Source organism: Pongo abelii, chromosome 19, assembly GCF_028885655.2.
Source record: "Pongo abelii isolate AG06213 chromosome 19, NHGRI_mPonAbe1-v2.0_pri, whole genome shotgun sequence".
In the NCBI taxonomy this organism is placed as follows: domain Eukaryota; kingdom Metazoa; phylum Chordata; class Mammalia; order Primates; family Hominidae; genus Pongo; species Pongo abelii.
In genome coordinates, this window is record NC_072004.2 from 96072501 (window position 1) to 96092117 (window position 19617).

The window sequence follows — 19617 nt, forward strand, 5'->3', positions numbered from 1 at the left end:
GCCCCCAGACTTCTGTGAGGAGGAAGCAGGCTGTGAAGATCACCCAGCTGTAAACGTGGGGTACTTTTCATGGAAAATGAAGTACATCTGAGAAGGCGGAGCCGAGATCCTAGAGAACAAGCCCCAGGTACCAGGACAGAGCCCTGATGGAGGTGCTGGCGCTGTGTGCCTGCCTCGAGCGGCTGTCCTGGGTGGGACATTGTGTGTGGGGCGTGGGTGTGTCTAGGTCAGCTCTTTAGAACTGGATTGGGAAGAATGGGGATGGAAGAGGGGTGGACTTGAGGAACTGCATGTTCCTGCACACAGGCTCCTCAGCTGGGCAGGGTTTAGGTGACGAGACCCCAGACTTCAAGCTGATGGCAATAATTGGACGGGCCTTGGGGGCCCTGGGGAGGTGTCAGGTTCATTTTGCATGTGGGAGGATGTGACGTGTGGTGGCCAGAGGATGGACAGTGGCAGATTGTATTTTCCAGAGATGACCGCAGCAGTATCTCCCGCCCCACATGCCCTCTCTGCAGTGTGACTATGAAACGCCTCCCATTGAGAGACGAAGTTGCTGTTCCCTCCCTTGGATCTGTATGGGCTGTGACTGGAGGGGAAATGGCGCTCTTGGCTGGTGTGCTGAGGACGACATACCGTTCGCCTGGTTCTCTCGGAACCCAAGACCAGCCCCATCGGAGAGGCTGCCAGAGGAGGCCATGGGAGGAGGTGGTTTCCCATGAACAGCGACCACTACCGTTGGCCGCCAGATGTGTGAGTGGAGAAGCTTCCGGCGGTGCCGGTGCCAGCCACTGAGCCATCACCAGCCTTTGCATCTTGCCCACTGAGGACCCGGTCATTGTGGAGCAGAGACAAGGTGTCCCCTCCCTTCCCTTTCTGAATTCCTGACCCTGCAGGAAGGAGAAAATGATTGCTGGACATCACTAAGAGTTGGGGCACTTGGCTGTGCAGCCGCAGCACAGGCGGGCTGCTCTCCCACATCTCAGGAGCACGCAGGTTCTGTGCCAGGGATGGCTGGTCAGGCCCCGCAGATGGGCAAAACTTCTCATCCCACACATCTCAGCCTTCTTTAAACTTCCCTGGCAGATTATTTTATGGGTTTGCTGCTGTTGGTGAAGATGGTTCAGTTTTCTTTTCTTTTTTTGGGGGGGGGGAATTTTATAACTTTATTTGATGTATTTGACGATCAGCGATTAGTTCTCATCCACATTGACTGTCTGTAGATTTTTGAACATGGTAACAGGTACATAGGTAACCAAAGTATAGAACTTATTTGGTGAATCTTCATCCTCATTACATTTTCTGGATAACCACGCATGGATGCGGTAGGGGACATTCCTTATTCCTTTGGCCCAGACAGCTTTGTTGAGCCTGGTATCAATGCACACATCTGGAGTTGCCATCTCCTTCATGGCAAATTTCCAAATCTCTTTGAGTGCCTGAGGGGCACGCTTCATGAAGCCCACTCCGTGGATGCGCTTGTGAATGTTGATGATGTCTTCTTGGGTCACCACCTCGTTGATGGCAGAACGGCCGCTTTTCTTCTTGCCATCCTTTTCTGCGGGAGCCATTCTGCCGGGTCCAAGCTGGAAAGGAAAAGGACAGTTGAGTTTTCTTGGGTTGTCCATTGGATGATCATCCCAGATGGGTTCTTTGTACTTTTTGTGTTCACATGGTTTAGGGATGTTTTTCTGATGAGTGGTGGAAAGTACGAACTATTCATGGTGGCTGGTTTTGGCGCCTGTCTCCCTCATCATGCTGTTTATTTTTGTCCTGAAAAACATCTCTATCAATAAGATTAATCTCACTTTTACCCAGACAATCTAACCTATGGACTTTGTTGAGTAAAATTGGAAATAATTTTAAATCTAATTTATCTTGTTGTCAAACCAAGAGAAACCTATCAAGAAACCGCGAAAGCAGTGAGAGCTCAGAATGAGGAGGTCGTGGCATAAAAGGTGATTTTTCTGAGAGCTTCACATCTAGGTGATGGTCTAATTTGTACTAAGTGCGAACATGCATTGAATTCAGGGAACTGGGAAAGCACGCGTGTTTGACCCTGCGTGCTTTGCAAGCAGCTTGTAGAGGTTGGTGCATCCTTTGAAGGGTTAAGGGAACGAGGGGTGAAAAGTTGATTATTGTTTGGTTGTGCAAATGTGGTGCTGGGTGGAGTCCCCAAGACCACCTCCTGCTTCGAGGATTTACTGGGAGCACTCACAGGACTCAAGGATCTAATACTCATGGGCATGATTTATTACGGTAGAAAGATAATGAAGCAAAACCAGCTAGGCGAAAGGGTGCATGGGGTGAGGTCTGAAGGGAACCAGGCACAAGCTTCTGAAAGCCCCGCCCCCATGGAGGCTCACAGGAGGGGCTAATTTCCCCCAGAACAAGGTAGACCAATACCAGGTAGTGAAATGTTGCCAGCCGAAGAAGCACATCCGAGACTTAGCCGCCAGGGTTTTTACTGGAGGCTGGTGACAGGCAACCTCTGCCAAAATCCCCGCCTTCTGGCAGGAAAGCAGGCATTCAGCATAAACCGTATTGTTGGAAACCAGTTGAGGCACAGCGAACCCCACTTACTAGTTAGGGTGGTGGGAACCCTCCAGAAATCCAAGTCCCCAGGCCCCAGCCATGGGCCACCCCTGTAAGCAGGGCTTTGAAAGGAGGGCTGCTGGGGCCTGCTTTCTTGACCTTCTTCTGCACAGATACCAGCTTATCCTTTCCTTTCTGATTAATGTCTCTCAAACACAGATGGGGGAATAAAAACCTGAAAACAAGCGAATATTAACATGTACGTCACCACTTTCAATCAGCTATTTTCAACCAAGTGCTGAAGTATAATACAGTTGTAGTCACAGAGGGGAAGTAGCAGGTATGTTGCAAGAAAAAACTTATTAGAATTGTATGTTAACTTGGATAGAAACAGAACTTTTCTGAGCTTATGTGCTGTGCAGATACAGAATGCTGGCAGAGTTACTTCTGTGAGAACATCATTGAATTACAATTAAATATTAAGTACCTATAAAATATATTTGCATTACAAAAGTGGTTAAAGTAACTTTCTCAGTCTTCATAAATGTAGATAATATCTTTGGACAAAATAATGAGTTAGTCTTTTGATGGAACAGGAGAAGCAGGAGAAAATTGTTCCAGGGGCAGGGTTGCTGACGATGCTGTCCCTGTTGGTCCAGAAGGTAAAATCCTCCTGTATTAGTCTGTTCTCACGCCACTAATAAAGACATACCAGAGACAGGGTAATTTATAAAGGAAAGAAGTTTAATGGACTCACAGTTCCACATGGCTGGGGAGGCCTCACAATCATGGCGGAAGGTGAATGAGGAGCAAAGTCGCGTCTCACATGGCGGCAGGCAAGAGAGCTTGTGTAGGGGAACTCCCCTTTATAAAACCATCAGATCTTGTGAGACTTACTATCAAGAGAACAGCACAGGAAAGATCCATGCGCGCGATTCAATTACCTCCCACCAGGCCCCTCCCATGACACATGGAAATTATGGGAGCTACAATTCAAGATGAGAACACAGAGCCAAATCATATTTTCCTTTTTTTTTTGAGAGGGTGGGTCTTATTATGTTGCCCAGCTGGTCTTGAGCTCCTGGGCTCAGGTGATCCATAGTGCTGGGATTATAGGTGTGAGCCACCACACCTGGCTGATTTTCTCTTATGGGTTGGAGTAAGGTATGGCCAAGATGGTTAAGACGATCCATGTCCTGTGGGATGGCCCATGTTTCACCAGCACTCAGATGCCCTGGGGCTGGGGGCTTATGGGCAGTTTTGCTAATTCTCAAGATTAAGTTTTCAGCTGGGTGAAGAAGGAAGAAAGACTGTTTCATTGAACTCAGTGTTGAGGAGAGCAGTGACTGACAGCTGTGAATGTGCTCTCATTCTCCTGCTTTTACTAGGAGAGGGGCTTTGTGATGACAGGTGTATAACCTCTCAGGTTTTATTTCTTTTACATTAAGAAAAAAGAAGGTGGGGAGGTGGTGGGTGACAGAGCAGGTGATACGTGAGAGTGAAAATGCACGGCTGGGAGCTAGAGAGCCTGCGCAAGGTTTTTCCGTTACTGTGTCCGTGATGAATTGAGGAAACAGTGTCTCAGTTCTGGACCATGGCCGAGAGGAAATGCATGGTCTTAAGTCTCTTATCTAGTGATCACCCAACACAAATGGGGCGTACCGGCTGCAAAACAGAACTGGGTACCAGTGAGGCCTAGACCACCTGGGCGTTTCTCTTCCAGAGCTACAGTTCCTAGGTGTAAAATAGAGCTGGTGATATACACCTTGCCAGGTTATTTGAAAATGCAAAGCACCCAGCACAGTGCCTGACACATGGGAGGCAGTCACAGACCCATCTGTGTTCAGTTGCGCATGACAAATGCCCGTTATGTCTCAGGCACGGACTAGCTGTGCAGTAAGAGGGAGCTCTGAGTCAGACGGAGGATGGATTTGCTCTTTGGGCACTGGTGTAGCTCTGGATCTGATTGTCCTTCATTATCTAGGTTTTGGAAATGTGAGTCATTATGTAAAGCTTGAGGTGTTGGTAGGTGCTAGGTGCATCAAGTGTGGTGGTGGTGTTTTCTATGCGTGTCTCTTACCAATAGACTTTTGTTTTTGTTTTTGTTTTTTGAGACGGAGTCTCGCTCTGTCGCCCAGGCTGGAGTGCAGTGGTGCGATCTGGGCTCACTGCAAGCTCTGCCTCCTGGGTTCACGCCATTGTCCTGCCTCAGCCTCCCGAGTAGCTGGGACTACAGGCACTCGCCACCATGTTGGGCTAATTTTTTGTATTTTCAGTAGAGACGGGGTTTCACCGTGTTAGCCAGGGTGGTCTCGATCTGCTGACCTCGTGATCCTCCCACCTCGGCCTCCCAAAGTGCTGGGATTACAGGCATGAGCCACGGCGCCTGGCCTTTTTTTTTTTTTTTTTTTTTTTTTTTTTTTTTTTTGGAGACAGGGCTTTCTGAGACTCCAGGTGTGGTCTATCGTGCCCTGCTAATTTTTTTATTTTTTGTTTCTTTTAAAGATTAGTGTTATGTTGCCCAGGCTGGTCTGGAACTCCTGGTACCAGTAAACTTTTTAGGAGGTTTCCGTTAGCTTTTGAAAGTTTTTTACCTGATCTTTAAAAATGAATGCAGTTGTGTAGCAATTTTTAAAGTGATTGACAGTTTTTTTCCCACCCTACCTTTTCTTGATTGAAGCAGTTGATTAAGGACTTTGGGAGTGGTCCTATTGTTTCTTGTATTTTTCTGATTTTTGTTTTAGTGATGACACTGTGGGAAATCATTTGCCAGGGGCAAATTTCAATCTTCTGTCTGAATGGATCTGTCTACTTATCTGTTCATTTATTTATTCACTACTGTTTACCTGTCTGTCCAACCACCTACCTACCCTTCCGTCTGGCCATCCATCCATCCATCCATCCATCCATTAAAGTTCTTTTTGGGGGTGTGAGTATCAGTTTAATTGCCCTGCATATCTACCTACAAGTAATACCTCTGAGCAATCAGCAGGCAATGAATCGGGCCATTCCCTGGTTGAAATTCAACTTTAGATTTCTAGAGGGAGCTACTCAGGTTAAGGATTCATTATCTAACAAGAAAAATGAATCTACAATAGGTTGTATTATAGATGCAGCACATGAAGGCGCCCACACATTACTTCTTAGCAGCTGAGTGTGAGGTGCATGCATGTGAGGCTCAGACCCCACGGTCTTAGGGCATCCTTCAACTTTTTGTTTTGAAGAGGAGTCTCACTCTGTTTCCCAGGCTGGTCTTGAACGCCCCCCTTGCCTCAAGTGATCTTCCTGTGTCAGCCTCCTAAAGTGCTGGGATTATAGGCGTGAGCTACCGTGCCCAGCTTTCTTTAACCTGAAAACTATTTAAACATTTTATTACTCTGTAGCTATTGGCAGTACCAGATTTTATTTACAACTGAAGGTAGTTTTGGATCTAAAACCACAGTTTTGGTAATGTTCAAAAAATGGATCATTTAGTGGTTTTAATGTCATATATCAATCGTTTTCAGAGTATCTTTTATATTGCTCTTCTATATATGTTAGCTTACTAGTTGATTAGTATTTCTGTAACCTGTCCTGCTTTCTAATCTAGCCACTAAGTGGTTGAATCAGGATTTACACTCAGCTGTGCCTACTTTAAAACTGATGTTTTGTCCCTCATCCCCCTAAAGTTTTTAATGGCATATATGTGTATATATGCCATTTATATATATATATGTAATTATTTTTAAGTTCATTTTGCTTTTATATCTCCCCGATCTTTTGACATTGTTTGTTTAGAGAAATTTGGCCACAGTTTTTAGCACTGAGTGCTGCAGGACGAGGGCTGGACCTGCTGCTTGGAGCTACAGTCCTCATCAGGTACCTGCTCGTTGTACCACCTGCGCCACCACCCACATGCTCCCCAATTTTTTAAAGTTAATTAAACCCCATATTGAAGGTAAAAATATGCATACATAATTTTTATTATAATGCTACTTAAACATATAAAACCCAAGGCTAGGCATAAATTCCTTATGGTTAGAGGAATTTTGTGCAGCTGTAAATCCCAGGCATACAAATTCAATCCAACTACAAAGGCAGTAAATGAACACAATTAATTTAATGTGACAAAATGATGTAGTTTCGCTGATGGTGTATTGCTAATGTTGGGTTTCATGATAGAGTGTATTTGTATTTAAGATTTTTGCTTGCTGTCACTTAATTCTTTTGATTTTGAGAGTGATAGACTCTCTTATTTTTCAGTTTACTGAGCAGGTTTCCCCCACTCCTGCCACCTGCCCCTGAGTGATAGACTCTCTTATTTTTCAGTTTACTGAGCAGGTTTCCCCCACTCCTGCCACCTGCCCCTGCCCGACGGCACAGCACAGTGACAGCGACTTTTCGTGTGTCCATCTAGTACTTTGTTCAAATGGCAGCAAATAGGAATATACAATCTAATTTCCCTCTTTTCCTTAGGAGAAAAGTAATATTCTATATGCATTATTCTGCAGTTTTCTTTTTTCATATAACAATATTCTCGAGGTCTTCCCTATGAGTGCATGGAAAACTTTGTGGGCTGTCATTGGAGTTGCCGTCTTTACAGCCGTTGTTTTTTCTAACAATGTATACTCTAATCTCATTAGAGGCTTGTCACCGATAATCCAGATTATGTCTTCTTTGGCCCTCAAACAACCCTCTGAAGTAGGTGGCAGTGGGGGTATCAGGAAGAGAAGAAACTGAGATTCAGAGAGGTTAACGGACGTGACTGAGGCGACAGATGGAAGTGTGTGGGGACGTGGCCCACCCTAGGTCTGTGTGCCTAGACAAAGGCCGGGTGTGTAGCTGTCCTCTCAGGGCCACTGCTGCCTGCTGAGTCCAGCATGCTCGGGGCACTTTCCTCCCTTCTTGGTGATGGTGCGCCGAGACCCACCCGCAGAAGCTGACTGTGTTGGTCTTTAGAGTCCTTTGGTGTTTATTGAGTGCCCTCGTACAGATGAGGGAACAGGTGCTTCTGCGTGTGGTTCAGATGGAACCGCTACAGTCTGCAGATAACTGAGCACGAAGCTGAGGGTGGTGAGACGCCTATTAGTCGCAAAATTTGCTGCACCCAGTGTGAGAGTCAGGGATGAGCAATGCCCTTTACTGACCTAGGAGGTGTCACAGTGACAAGGAGAGGTCAGAGTGGGCAGGAGGCACTAAGAGGAGAGAGTTGGGAGGAGGAAGTGGCCACGCTGCAGGTGCCCTAACAGACCCAGGGAAGCATGGAGAGCACATCGCAGCCCGTGTGGAGAGGGCATCACTAGCCTGCCTCGGGCTGCAGGGGGCGGGGAGCACATGCGGCGTGCAGACCTTTCCTTAGGTTTGTGCTGGGTGCTCTGCTCTCAGGCCCACAGAATTCTGCACTGTGAGCAGCGCAGGTCAGAAGAGGCATTTGGAAATGACACGCTCTGTCCAGGAATTGTAGTAAACATTCTAGCTGTTAATATTCCTCCTTCTGGCAGACGGTGGGTTTCACACTGAGTTAAGTGGCTTCACGACTGCTAGTGGTTGGAAGCTTCCAGATTAGTAGTTTAAGCCAGAAAACAATGTTGATACGTCTTGAGATGTGTATAAATCATTTGATTTGGCTGGGCAGGGTGGCTCACACCTGTAATCCCAGCATTTTTGGAGGCTGAGTTGGGCAGATTATTTGAAGTCACAGTTCGAGACCAGCCTGGCCAACATGGTGAAACCCCGTCTCTACTGAAAATAGAAAAATTAGCCGGGCGTGATGGCGCACGCCTGTAATTCCGGCTACTCTGGAGGCTGAGGCATGAGAATCGCTTGAACCCAGGAGGTGGAGGTTGCAGTGAGCTGAGATCGCACTGCTGCACTCCAGCCTGGGTGACAGAGCGAGATTCTGTCTCAAAAAAAAAAAAAAAAAGATTAAGGTATTTTGTGTGTGTGTGTGTGTGTGTGTGTGTTAAGAGAGCCATTGTAGGCTACATGCATGTGGTAATAGACTTTAAAGGGTAAATGGAAAATGGTAGCTTACAACTGATATTTAGCCAATTGAGAAGTGTAGCCCAGGGTGTAGATAGCACATTCCCCTGCTGTGCCTGCTGGGTCCTGGAATGAGGCCTTCCAGCAAGTCGGTTCTCACGTCAAGGGCATGTCCTGAGGGTCATGGGGCCTTGGACATCAGGGAGAGAATAAGGTTTTCTCATTTTTTACTTCAACTAATGGTCATAGAGTCGCTTTTCTTTTCATTTATTGGTTTACTGTCCTTTCCTCATCCTCCGCTATCTCCGCGTCCTCCTTTATCTCCAGCTCTTCTCCTCCTCCTCTTTCTCTTCCTCCTTCTCCTTCTCCTTCCCTCCTTGCATTTGTTCAGCTTTAGCACATTCATTATACACTCAGCAAAATGTGAAACCTTTCATTTCCTGTTCCTGGTACATGCAGCAAAAGCTTGATTATACAACATTATGATGATATAGACAGAAAACACGTCTGAATTGTGTTCATGGAATATGTAGCATTCCCATGGTTGTCAATTACTGTCGCTCATTACAGTGAGCAAGTGTGTCTTGTTAGTAAGAAGGTTCAGGCAGTTGAGATGACGGGGCTGAGATGCTGCCTGTTGTCTCCATGGTGTGGGCAGGTAATGGTGCAGGGGGCGTTTATGAACTGGTGTGGAGGTGCCCAATAGGGACCCTGTGCTTGAGGAAAGGGCAGAAGGCTGATGGCCTCGTGGCTGTACCCCTGGGTGCTTCTTGCTGGGCGGCTCTCACTGAGCGGGAGTGAATGGGAAGGGAAACTTCCTGATGTGATCCTTCAGCCGAACCTAGGGATGATCTCCACGACAGTAGACCCTGAGGAGCACCCCGTGCCACCCACCAGGAGAAGCCCAAGGAAGTGATATCCTCCCTGACTTGTTAGAGTGCTTCTCTTGAAGGAAAGAAAACCCAGAAAGTTCTTTGACTTCTGTCGTACTGAAGGTATCATCATCTTAGACACCAATTTAGCGTGAAGGGAAGATAATGTGTCAGACACTTGAATATTGTTGCACGTCTGCTTTTCCTGCTGAATTTTCGAGTGCAGATATATGTGCAGTCTGTTGAATATAATGGGTTTTTGATCGTGTCCTTTCTTGGAAAGTAAAATGCTTTTTAATACCTGGAAACTAATTTCAAGCAATAGATTGCATTTTTCCTAGGAGTCTTGTGGTCAGTTTTGTTTTTCCAATGCAGATTGCCTCCAAATCTTTATTTTGAAAACTTTTCATGCAATTGGAAGACCTGAAAGAATGGTACCATGAACACCTCACACTCACCACTTTGACACAAGGCTTGTTTGCATTTTGTCGTATTTGCTCTTTCTTTCACACTTTTGTTTTTGAATCATTTGAAAGTAAGTAGCACACTTTATTATTATTATTATTATTATTTGAGATGGAGTCTCACTTTGTCGCCCAGGCTGGAGTGCAGTGATGCGATCTTTGCTCACCGAAACCTCTGCTTCCTGGGTTCAAGTGATTCTCCTGCCTCAGCCTCCTGAGTAGCTGGGATTATAGGCATGCACCACCACACCCAACTAATTTTTTATTTGTACTTCTAGTAGAGAGGGGGTTTCACCGTGTTGGCCAGGCTGGTCTTGAACTCCTGACCTAAAGTGATTTGCCCTTCTCGGCCTCCCAAAGTGTTGGGGTTACAGGCGTGAGCCACCGTGCCTGGCTAGTGATTTTCTTCCTGAATACTCCTGCACACATCTCATAAGAATTAAAATATCATTCACCCGTCTAACCATAATACCAATATCACTCCTTATAAAATTGACCATACTTCCACAATATTATCTAAATATTTTGTCTATATTGAAATTTCTTCAGCTGTTTCAATAACATCTTTTATAGCTGTTTTTTTTTTTTTTTTAAAAAAAAAAACAATCTACTCGTTACGTTTGTTTCTTTAGTCTTTTCTAAATGTGGAACTTTTTTTCCCCCTGTAAATGACACAGACTTCTTGCAGAAGGGTCCTGCTGCTTGTGTTGGAGAATGTCCCGCTTAGGTTTTGCTGAGTGTTTCCTCGTGGCGTCATTTCACTTGTTCTTTCATTCCCTGCATTTCCTGCAAACTGGAATTTCAATCTAGAGGTTTGATTGTATCCACATTAAGTCTTTTTGGCACGAACGCTTCATAAGTGTTGTTGATGACTTCACATTGCATTACACCAGGAAGTGATCAGTTTTTAACTTCGAAGATTTGCTCTCACTCTAAAATAGGATAGTTTTAAAAATAGGCATCTTTTTTAAGGGAAGGGTTCTCACTCTTTCACCCAGGCTAGAGTACAGTGGTATCATCATAGCTTACTGTAACCTCTAACTCTTGGCCTCGAGTGATCTTCACACCTCACCCTCCCAAGTAGCTGGGACTGCAGGTGTGCACCACTATGCCTGGCTAATTAAAAAATTTTTTTGTAGAGACAGGGTCTTGCTGTGTTGCCCAGGCTGGTCTTGAACTTTTGGGCTCAACAGATCCTCCCACCTAGGCCTCCCAAAGTGCTAGGATTGCAGGTGTGAGCCACCGTTGGGCCTAAAATATGAATCTTAACATTTACTCTGTCTTCACACATAACTGATTGTCTAGTTATTAAATTCTGTGTTGTAAATCTGGCTTGCTTAGCTTCCAGTGTCGAATTATCTGAAGCCATTCTGATTTTCAGCCTTCGCTTTGTGGCTCATTTGTTTTCTGAAGCCTGTGTCTTATGTACAAAGAAAGGTATAAATACTCTTCTTTGAACTTTTAATTGAAACTGATTTGGAAATCATTTGTCACAACCCGGGCAACATAGCGAGATTTTGTCTCTACAAAAAAATACAAAAAAACTAGCTTGGTGTGGTGGCACCCACTTGTGGTCCTAGCTACTTGGGAGGCTGAGGTGGGGGCATCGCCTGAGCGCAGGAGGTTGAGGCTGAAGTCAGCCGTGATCACGCCACTGCACTCCAGCCTGGGAGGCAGAGCGAGACTTTCTCAAAAACAAACACAAAACTTTTGTCAAAGATGTAAGGCCATAATGTGGATGGAAATTTTAAGGGGAAAGTAATATATATGAGCGCGTATGTGTAGTTATAAAAAGAACCAAAAGCATCTCAAAGTCCATATTCTGTCAGCATCAGCCTCTGTCCACAGAGCCAGGGGCCCCCCACTTGGATGCATCTCCTGTAAGATGAAGGCCCCTCTGCCCCCGTGTGGTGTGTGGCCCTCAGTGATCGTCCACCTGGGAGTCCTGCTGGCTCTGCTTGGAGAACCTGGCCACTTTCCTGCCTCTGTTCCTGGCAGCCTTCGTGGCCCGTCACTTCTTGTTTGCCTGTGCATTCTCTCTCCAGACTCGAGTGACACTTTGCCTTGAAAAGCTTTCCCCAGTGCTGTCAGACAGTGTTAGTTCTAAGTCTTTCCTGGGAGATCCATAGCACTCTGGGCATTTCTGGAAGGAAACTTACGTGTGTCTCTTGTCCCTGGAAGGGACAGGGCACATCTTGTTCATCAGGGCACCGCAGCCCCAGGACCCAGCCTGACTCTGATGCCACAGGCATTTAATGAAGACATTCAAAGTGAACATTCAGAATCTCTGTCTCTTCATACTTCTTTTCTTGTGCTTATATTTAATATGTAATAACATTCATATATGGACACTTTCAAGAAGAACTAACAGGACACAGGTGCTCTCTATGGTTGACTGAAGCGATGTTGGACTCGGGCTGGGCCGTGTGTTGTGTGGACACAGGTGCTCTCTATGGTTGAATGAAGCGGTGTTGAGACTCGGGCTGGGCCGCATATTCTGGATAAGTGGCTGTGGAGCACGATGAAGCGTCCATCGCAGCATCATCTCTGCACCCAGGTGTGGCCATGCTGAGTGGATTCCTGCCGCAGATCTCGGGAAGAAGGTTGGCTTTCCTCCTGGTGTTGGTGGAGGGCCTCCCCGGAGACACTGCTGCACTCCACTGGGGCCTTTCATTGTCCTCTCCCTCCTGACAAGGAAATGGCTGGACACTGTCTTCACGTCAGCAAGGACCCAAGGTGCTGGGGGCTCAAAGACAAGCCGGGCCTGGAAGACCCACCCAGAGCCAGGGGAGCCCACCTCCAATACATACTCACCAAGCCACGTGCTGCGGCTGGGGGGTCCCAGAGGTGTGCTCAGGCCAGCCTGTGGGGACAGCAAAGTGGCCTCCCCGAGAAGGGGGCCTGTCCTCAGTGTTTCAGAGGCCTCACCTTGTCTCATGATTGAAATATTTCCTGAAGAATGCCATTTTTGAAATTTATTTTCTAAAGAAAAAAAATCCAAATATTGAAAGGCTCTGCTTGAATTTTTGTTAACAATTACTATATCAAGAAAAGATTTCTGATTTAGGTGGCTCCTTCAGAAATACCTGATTTCTCTGCTGGCTTCTGCGTTGCCTTTGCAGGCCTGTGTTTATAGGTGAGGTTTTCTTGTTCTGATGGAGCTCTGTGGTGGTAAATGTGGCCGTCTTTGTTTTGTGTTCCGTGTTTTTCTCAACTTTATGAGATCAGACCAGATAGAGAATGTTAAAGAAAAAAATATTTCGGGCAGTTAGAATTGCAAGAATGTCAAGAAGAAAAATGTGTAGTGAATAGCAGGCTGTAGAAACTGTCTCACTGCTCAGATCTTAGAATCTGCAGCCGAGAGAGGCTTTGAAGCACCCGGGGAAGATGCGTGTGCCACTCTGCGTTTTGTAAAATTCTGGACCATGGACTTGACTGTAGCGCTCGCTTTGCCGACAGCTGCTTTAGTCGTCAATAATCCCCAAGGATACTTGCGTGTGCCATCGCCTTCGTCACCAGGACTTGGAGGAAACTGCAGTGTTGCTATTTGTTATTTCACGTTGATAATTGCTTCCACCTTTGGCTTTGTCCTGCGGTAATTCCTCATTTAGGATTCCTTTGAATAGTTGGGTCATGGGGAGAGTTCTGACATTATTTTACTAAGGTGAGGTTTGCTAAGCCGTCATTCTTACGTAGATGGCAGAAAAAGCCATTCAGAGAAAACATCTGAGTCTGTTCCCGCCAGGTTAAACGGAAAGGGGATTTGCCAAGGATCTCCAGAAGACCCGAGAGCCAGTCCCTGAAGTTATGGTAGGCCTCAAGGGGGCTTCTGTAGCTGCTGAGCAACTGAGACAGTGGAGGAGTCCTAGAAGACCTGCCACCGCCTCCTGAAGAGCCGGGTGCCTCTGCCACACAGCTCACAGGGTGCTCACCTCCCTGTGGAACGGGGGTCTCGAGTCTCAGGGTCTAGAATTGGATCTTGTAGGTGCATCTGATCATAGGAACCCAGGTCACATGCTGGCCCCTTAGCTGCGGGAGTCAGGACACAGTTCTTTTTTTTCCCACCTTAGTAAGCTAGGACCCGTAGCATAAGAAATTGTCAAGATATACGGAAGGTGTTAAGAAGATTACGGGGAACTACAGATGGCAGATGTCTGCCGTGGTTCCCCATGGGGCATCTTAATGAACGGCTTATTACTAGGTTTTCAGCTGTGCAAGACCTTTGATTTACCCATGCCTTTCATCTCTGATACCCACTTAGCAGCACATGCTGTTACCTATTCTCTTTGAAATTGAGGTTTCTTTCTTCCTTGTCCCATTCCACTCTTGCCACACCTAGCTCAGGCCTTCTTATTCCACCATGACAGCTTCCTGGCTAATTTCCCTTCCTCCATTCTTTTCTTCCCAAGTAAATGTTAGCCCTTGTCATTAATGTTAGACGTCATCTTCCTGAAAATATCCATTTAGCCAGGTTTATGCCGTGGCAGCTGCAGTGGGGCCCGGAGGCCTTTCTTCCAGGCCTCTGTTATTGGAATCCACCTCCCGCGTCTATTTGGAGCTATGAGGCCTTTGGAACGGCTTCATGAGATGCGTTGGCCCAAGCAGAAGGCTGGTACAGAAGCAGAACAAAGCTCTGAGCATTCTGAGAGTTTTCTGTTGAGAAATGCCATGGGCTTATGTCTTCAGCCTGCTTGGGAGCCCTGCGTATTTTTACTTGCCTTGGGGTTGATTTGTTGAAGCCTGTACCATGGCTGGTACATATTATCCAGCATAACATATTGCTGGATAATGAAGAGTGGAAGGAAAATTAGCCCTGAATGAATGATTCAGTCCCATGATAATGTGGCTAATTTTAATTTGCATCAGGAATAGTAAAGCTGTGGCCCAGTGTGTTATCAAATAAATCTCTAAACAGCTTTGAAATCAATCCATTTATTGAAAATTGAAAATCTTTTTTTTTTTTTTTTTTTTTGAGACGGAGTCTCGCTCTGTTGCCCAGGCTGGAGTGCAGTGGCACTATCTCAGCCCACTGCAACCTCTGCCTCCCAGGTTCAAGCGATTCTTCTGCCTCAATCTCCTGAGTAGCTGGGATTATGGGTGCACACCACCACGCCTGGCTAATTTTTGTATTTTTAGTAGAGATGGAGTTTCACCATATTGGCCAGGCTGGTCTTGAACTCCTGACCTTGTGATCTGCCTGCTTCGGCCTCCCGAAGTGCAGGGATTATAGGCATGAGCCACCACACCCGGCCTGAAATTTGAAAATCTTGTTCCATGAAATAAATTTTAGAAAATTAGCTAGGCATGGTGGCGCATGCCTGTAGTCTCATCTACTCGGGAGGTTGAGATGGGAGGATCGTTTGAGCTCTATTGAAGCAATAGGCTTCACTTTGTATCTTGAACTGGGAAGGAGTAGAGAAAAAAAATATTAGAGCCCTTTGCTATACTTATTTTACGAAGACCAATTATTTGTTGGTTTTTAAGGACCAGAGTTCTAGGAGTAAGTGAAACATGACTTGATCTCTAAGTGTGCCCAATACCGCCAGCACCACATTCCTTACACTGGTCCAGCTCGTTCGTTACCTTGGATACTTGCCCAAGCTTCAGCTGACCGTGCAGGTTATTTTCTATATCTTCAGGGTATAAAAACAGTTGTATAGACATACATGCACAACCATGAAAAAAATTTTTGACTATTGTGGTAAAGTCATTTTTATCCCCACTTCTGCCCCCCCATGCTTATAGAAATGACATGTTTATGGTAGATGGAAAGTGCATACACAGAAGTGCCAGGTACAAAGAAGAAAAGAAGAATCATCTACCTTCCTCTGCAGAGGTCAGAATCACTCATGACATCTTGTGTTTTCATTCGGTGCGACCTTATATTTGGAATCACAGTTGTGGGTACAGTTTTGTACCCTCCTCTTTTCAGTTATGTTTGAGCATGTCCTGTGCCGTTTAATATTCTTTGAGAACATATTTTTTAAACAGCTCTACTGAGATACAATTCACATACCCCAGAGTTCACCCATTTACCAACAGAGTTCACCAACAGTTGCAACCTGAAAGTATGTTTTTTAAAGGACATATACTATTGTATCATGTAATACTGTTTAATATACTCCATTTAATTATGCCCTTCAACGTGGAATTTTAGGCTTCCATAGGATACATTTTATCATATTTAGATTTTGTGCTGTTGAATGACTTGGGATTAATTTGTAAGTGTATATATCCTCATATTTTTGCTCTGTGACAAAGTATTTTTATTTTCACTTTTTAGGTAAGGAGACTGAAGAATTTTTTCTTTTTTTTTGTTAATTTCACCCCATAAGGCGTTTCAGGTAGAGGCAAAGAAATGGTTCCTAGCTCCTCACGCAGTCCTTGGTGGGCGGTGGGCTGACTGGCTGTGCACACTAGGCCTCAAGGTAGAAGCGGTTCATTTAGAGACCCCCAGGCATAGTCGCATGGCTTCGCAAACCCGCACCAGGGCTGACCATTTGTTTTTGGAGGAACCACAAAAGGATTCAGTATAGAATTCTTCAAGAAGGGAGTTTCTTTAGTTTGCTTAAAATAGTTACAGCCTTTTTTTTTTTTTTTTTAAAGATAGGGTCTTGCTCTGTCGCCCAGGGTGGAGTGCAGTGGTGTGATCTCAGCTCACTGTAACCTCCGCCTCCCAGGTTCAAGCAGTTCCCCCACCTCAGCCTCCCGAGTAGCTGGGACCACAGGTGCAAGCCACCACAGCCAGCTTATTTATTTATTTATTTATTTTTATATTTAGTAGAGACAGGGTTTCACCACGTTGGCCAGAGTGGTCTCAAACTCCTGACCTCAGGTGATCCGCCCAGCTTGGCCTCCCAAAGTGCTGGGATTACAGGCGTGAGCCACCATGCCTGGCCAAAACAGTTGCAGTTTCTATAATAAACTTTTTTCCCCCTAGAATAAAACTAGCACCTTTAAAGTGAGCTATAACGATTCCTTTTATGAAACTTATTTTGTATGCAGTTCTTATTTTGACTTTCAGAAATCTAAATTTCTCAAGGGTCTGTGATGTTGGAACTAAACTCATACCGAGTCCCTTGTGCAGTCTGTGTGGTGCAGGAAGGGGTGAGCCAAGTGGGGGCTGCAGCACTCATGTGTTGGAAGGTCGCTGTGGGTGAGGCCTCCTCATCCCTGAGGCCGAAATTTTCCTCTTCTTGTTCCCATCTGATCAGGATGTTCTACAGGGGTGGAGGCAGATTTTAAAAGCAGTGATACATAGACAGAATTTGGCCTAAAAAAAGAGTAGTACTTAAATCTAAATGAGGCCTCTGGCTCAAGGTAACAAGCTGAGCTCATAGATTCAAGCACCTCTCCCCTCATTCCCAATTCCAATTGAAATGAACAAAGGAATATAAAAATAGGGAGTCTCCCAAGCTAACACAGTTGCTGCTGGTGATGATGATCTTGTTTTGGACTGCAGGTTTTGGTTGCAGAAATTCAGTTGGATGTGCTTCCTGCGGGCTCGGTGCTCACTTTGTAGCAGTGCTTGGGATGGAAGTGAGGGGGCAAACTGGCTTTTCCTTCTCTTGGACAACTTGGTTACCCACCTCCCCTTCCCTGCGAGGTATATCTACTCTCTTTGCTATATGTTCTAGTTTCTGACTTTCTTTATAAATTATGCATTTGTGTAGCTTCGGCTTTGCTCCGAGTTTCTGCTTGATGCTGTGAATCCTAATGAGCGCTCCCAGGAATTGGGTGGCTCTGCCTTCAGACAAACCAGGGGATAGTGAGTATTGTGACCTGTGTGGCCAGCCCCAGTCTTGTCTTGCTTTGTGTTTATTTTCCACAACTCTCAGTTGTTGTTGGGAGGATAAGTGTGAGTCACACTCTCAGTGCGGGGGACAGAAGGCAGTGATTGGGCTGCTGAACATGTTTAATTTCTTCATTCTGTGCGGTGACTTAGGTGTGACTGTGTGTCAGCCTGTGAATTTATACTCAAGCTTGTTTGTGCCACCTGATCATCTGTATCTTTTTAAATATATATGATTTTATCCAATCAGTTATGAAGGAAGACTCCAGTAAGGAAATCCCTTGTGATTTGGTTTGAATTCTTTGGGAGGTGACAGGCGTTAATAGGTTTTTCACCTGTGAGGTGACATGCTCTGAGCTTACAGGCCTTCGAGTGGAGGTGATCTGGTCTGCAGGCTCTGTGTGCAATTCTGAAACCCAGAAGCTCTGAACGCTGGGTTATTTCCTCAGCTCATTTGGTGGCAACGCTTGGCCTGAGCTGGGGTGAGACTGGACACTCTTGATTGATTCCATGGAGAGTGGAAATGTTAACGTGGTGAGTGTCGAATGCCACTCCAAACCCTCCTGGGTGTGTTAACCCTCCTGTGTGTGTTAACCCTGCTGGGTGTGTTAACCCTCCTGGGTGTGTTGACCCTCCTGGGTGTGTTATGTGAGACAGGGCAGAGGGGTCACATTATCCTTTCACCAAGCTGAACACTGTGGAATTTCAAAACCAAGCTGGCACCAAAGGAGCATCAAGAACACTGCCCAGGCTGTTATAATAACATCAGGACCCCACTGCTTGATGGCCCCCAGCCTCTCCCACCTGGAATCCAAAGTGCCATGGAGATCTTTGAGCTGGGGCACAGGATCCTTAGGCGTGTGCTCCAGCCTTTAGGGGGTGCCTCCAGGATGGCTGGGAAGACCAGTCATGAGTCAGAACTTCAGAATCTGAATAATCCTTAGCACCTAAGAGGTCATCTGTCTCCATCCCCTCACTTTAAGGATGAGGAAATTGTTCAGGAAGGATTGGAATTAACCGTCATGTCCAAGGCCACGCATTGTTAGTGAGCATTTAAAGTTTTATAGTTTCTCAAAATGATATTCTTTTCAAATGCAAAATTAACCTATGGGGATATAACGATGTCATCTTAAATTACATTGCATTGAAGGAAAATGTCTTACAGTCAAAAACTTATGTGGTATTATGCAGTTTTTGGCACATTAAATTTGATAGCCCTTACATTTTAAACACTCTGTAACTGTTATTAAAAAACATTAATCAAGAGTTTTTGGAACGAGGTTGCCATAGAAATGAAAATACAATGCCAAAAAGACATTTTAGGTATAGCTAAGAATTGAAAAACTTAGTAAATTTTGAGGCCAGGTGTGGTGGCTCACACCTGTAATCCCAGCACTTTGGGAGGCGGATGCTGGCAGATCACCTGAGGTCAGGAGTTAGAGACCAGCCTGGCCAACATGGCAAAACATCTCTACCAAAAATACAAAAAGTTAGCTGGGCATGCTGGCAGGCGCCTGTAATCCCAGCTACTTGGGAGGCTGAGGCAGGAGAATCACTAGAACCCAAGAGGCGCGGAGGTTGCAATGAGCTGAGATCGTGCCACTGCACTTGATCGTGGTCAACAGAGCGAGAGTCTGTCTCAAAAAACAAAACAAAAAACTCACCGAATTTGAAATTAGGCTCACAGTGTTAAAATTTGTGGAGGAGCAAGACGTATTTTTTTGGCTTAAGGATATGTGGTAGTACTGTCTTTTGCCCAGTTTTGGAGTTAAATTGGTAGCTAGATATTAGAGCAAACACATTGTTCTAGTTCATGTGTCAGTGTATTCTCGAGGTGTTTTTCTTGTTTTCTTTAAAAGTATAATGCAGGATGTCGGGTTAGGTGTGTATTGTATAAACAAGGATGAATGAAATTAATTTATTTCTTCTCTTCGTTCTTGTCTTTGTATAGCGTAGTTAATTTCACACATTCCAGCTGAGGGTCATGCCTTCC

The 19617-nt window shown here is 45.5% G+C and overlaps 2 protein-coding genes across 5 annotated transcripts in view; one reads left to right on the forward strand and one right to left on the reverse strand.

Moving 5' to 3' along the window:
• The window catches only part of RPTOR (regulatory associated protein of MTOR complex 1), a 415958-nt gene that overhangs the window by 56449 nt on the left and 339892 nt on the right, over positions 1 to 19617 (forward strand). The gene's annotated exons all lie outside the window — the stretch shown is intronic.
• LOC112129644 (large ribosomal subunit protein eL31-like) lies at positions 1161 to 1589 on the reverse strand. The gene has a single exon (XM_054535896.2). The coding sequence runs from the start codon at positions 1569 to 1571 to the stop codon at positions 1194 to 1196; it is 378 nt and encodes a 125-aa protein (XP_054391871.2). The 5' UTR covers positions 1572 to 1589; the 3' UTR covers positions 1161 to 1193.

Coding starts and splice junctions, on each gene's coding strand:
- LOC112129644 (XM_054535896.2), bottom strand. CDS start 1,571: ATGGCTCCCGCAGAAAAGGATGGCAAGAAGAAAAGCGGCCGTTCTGCC.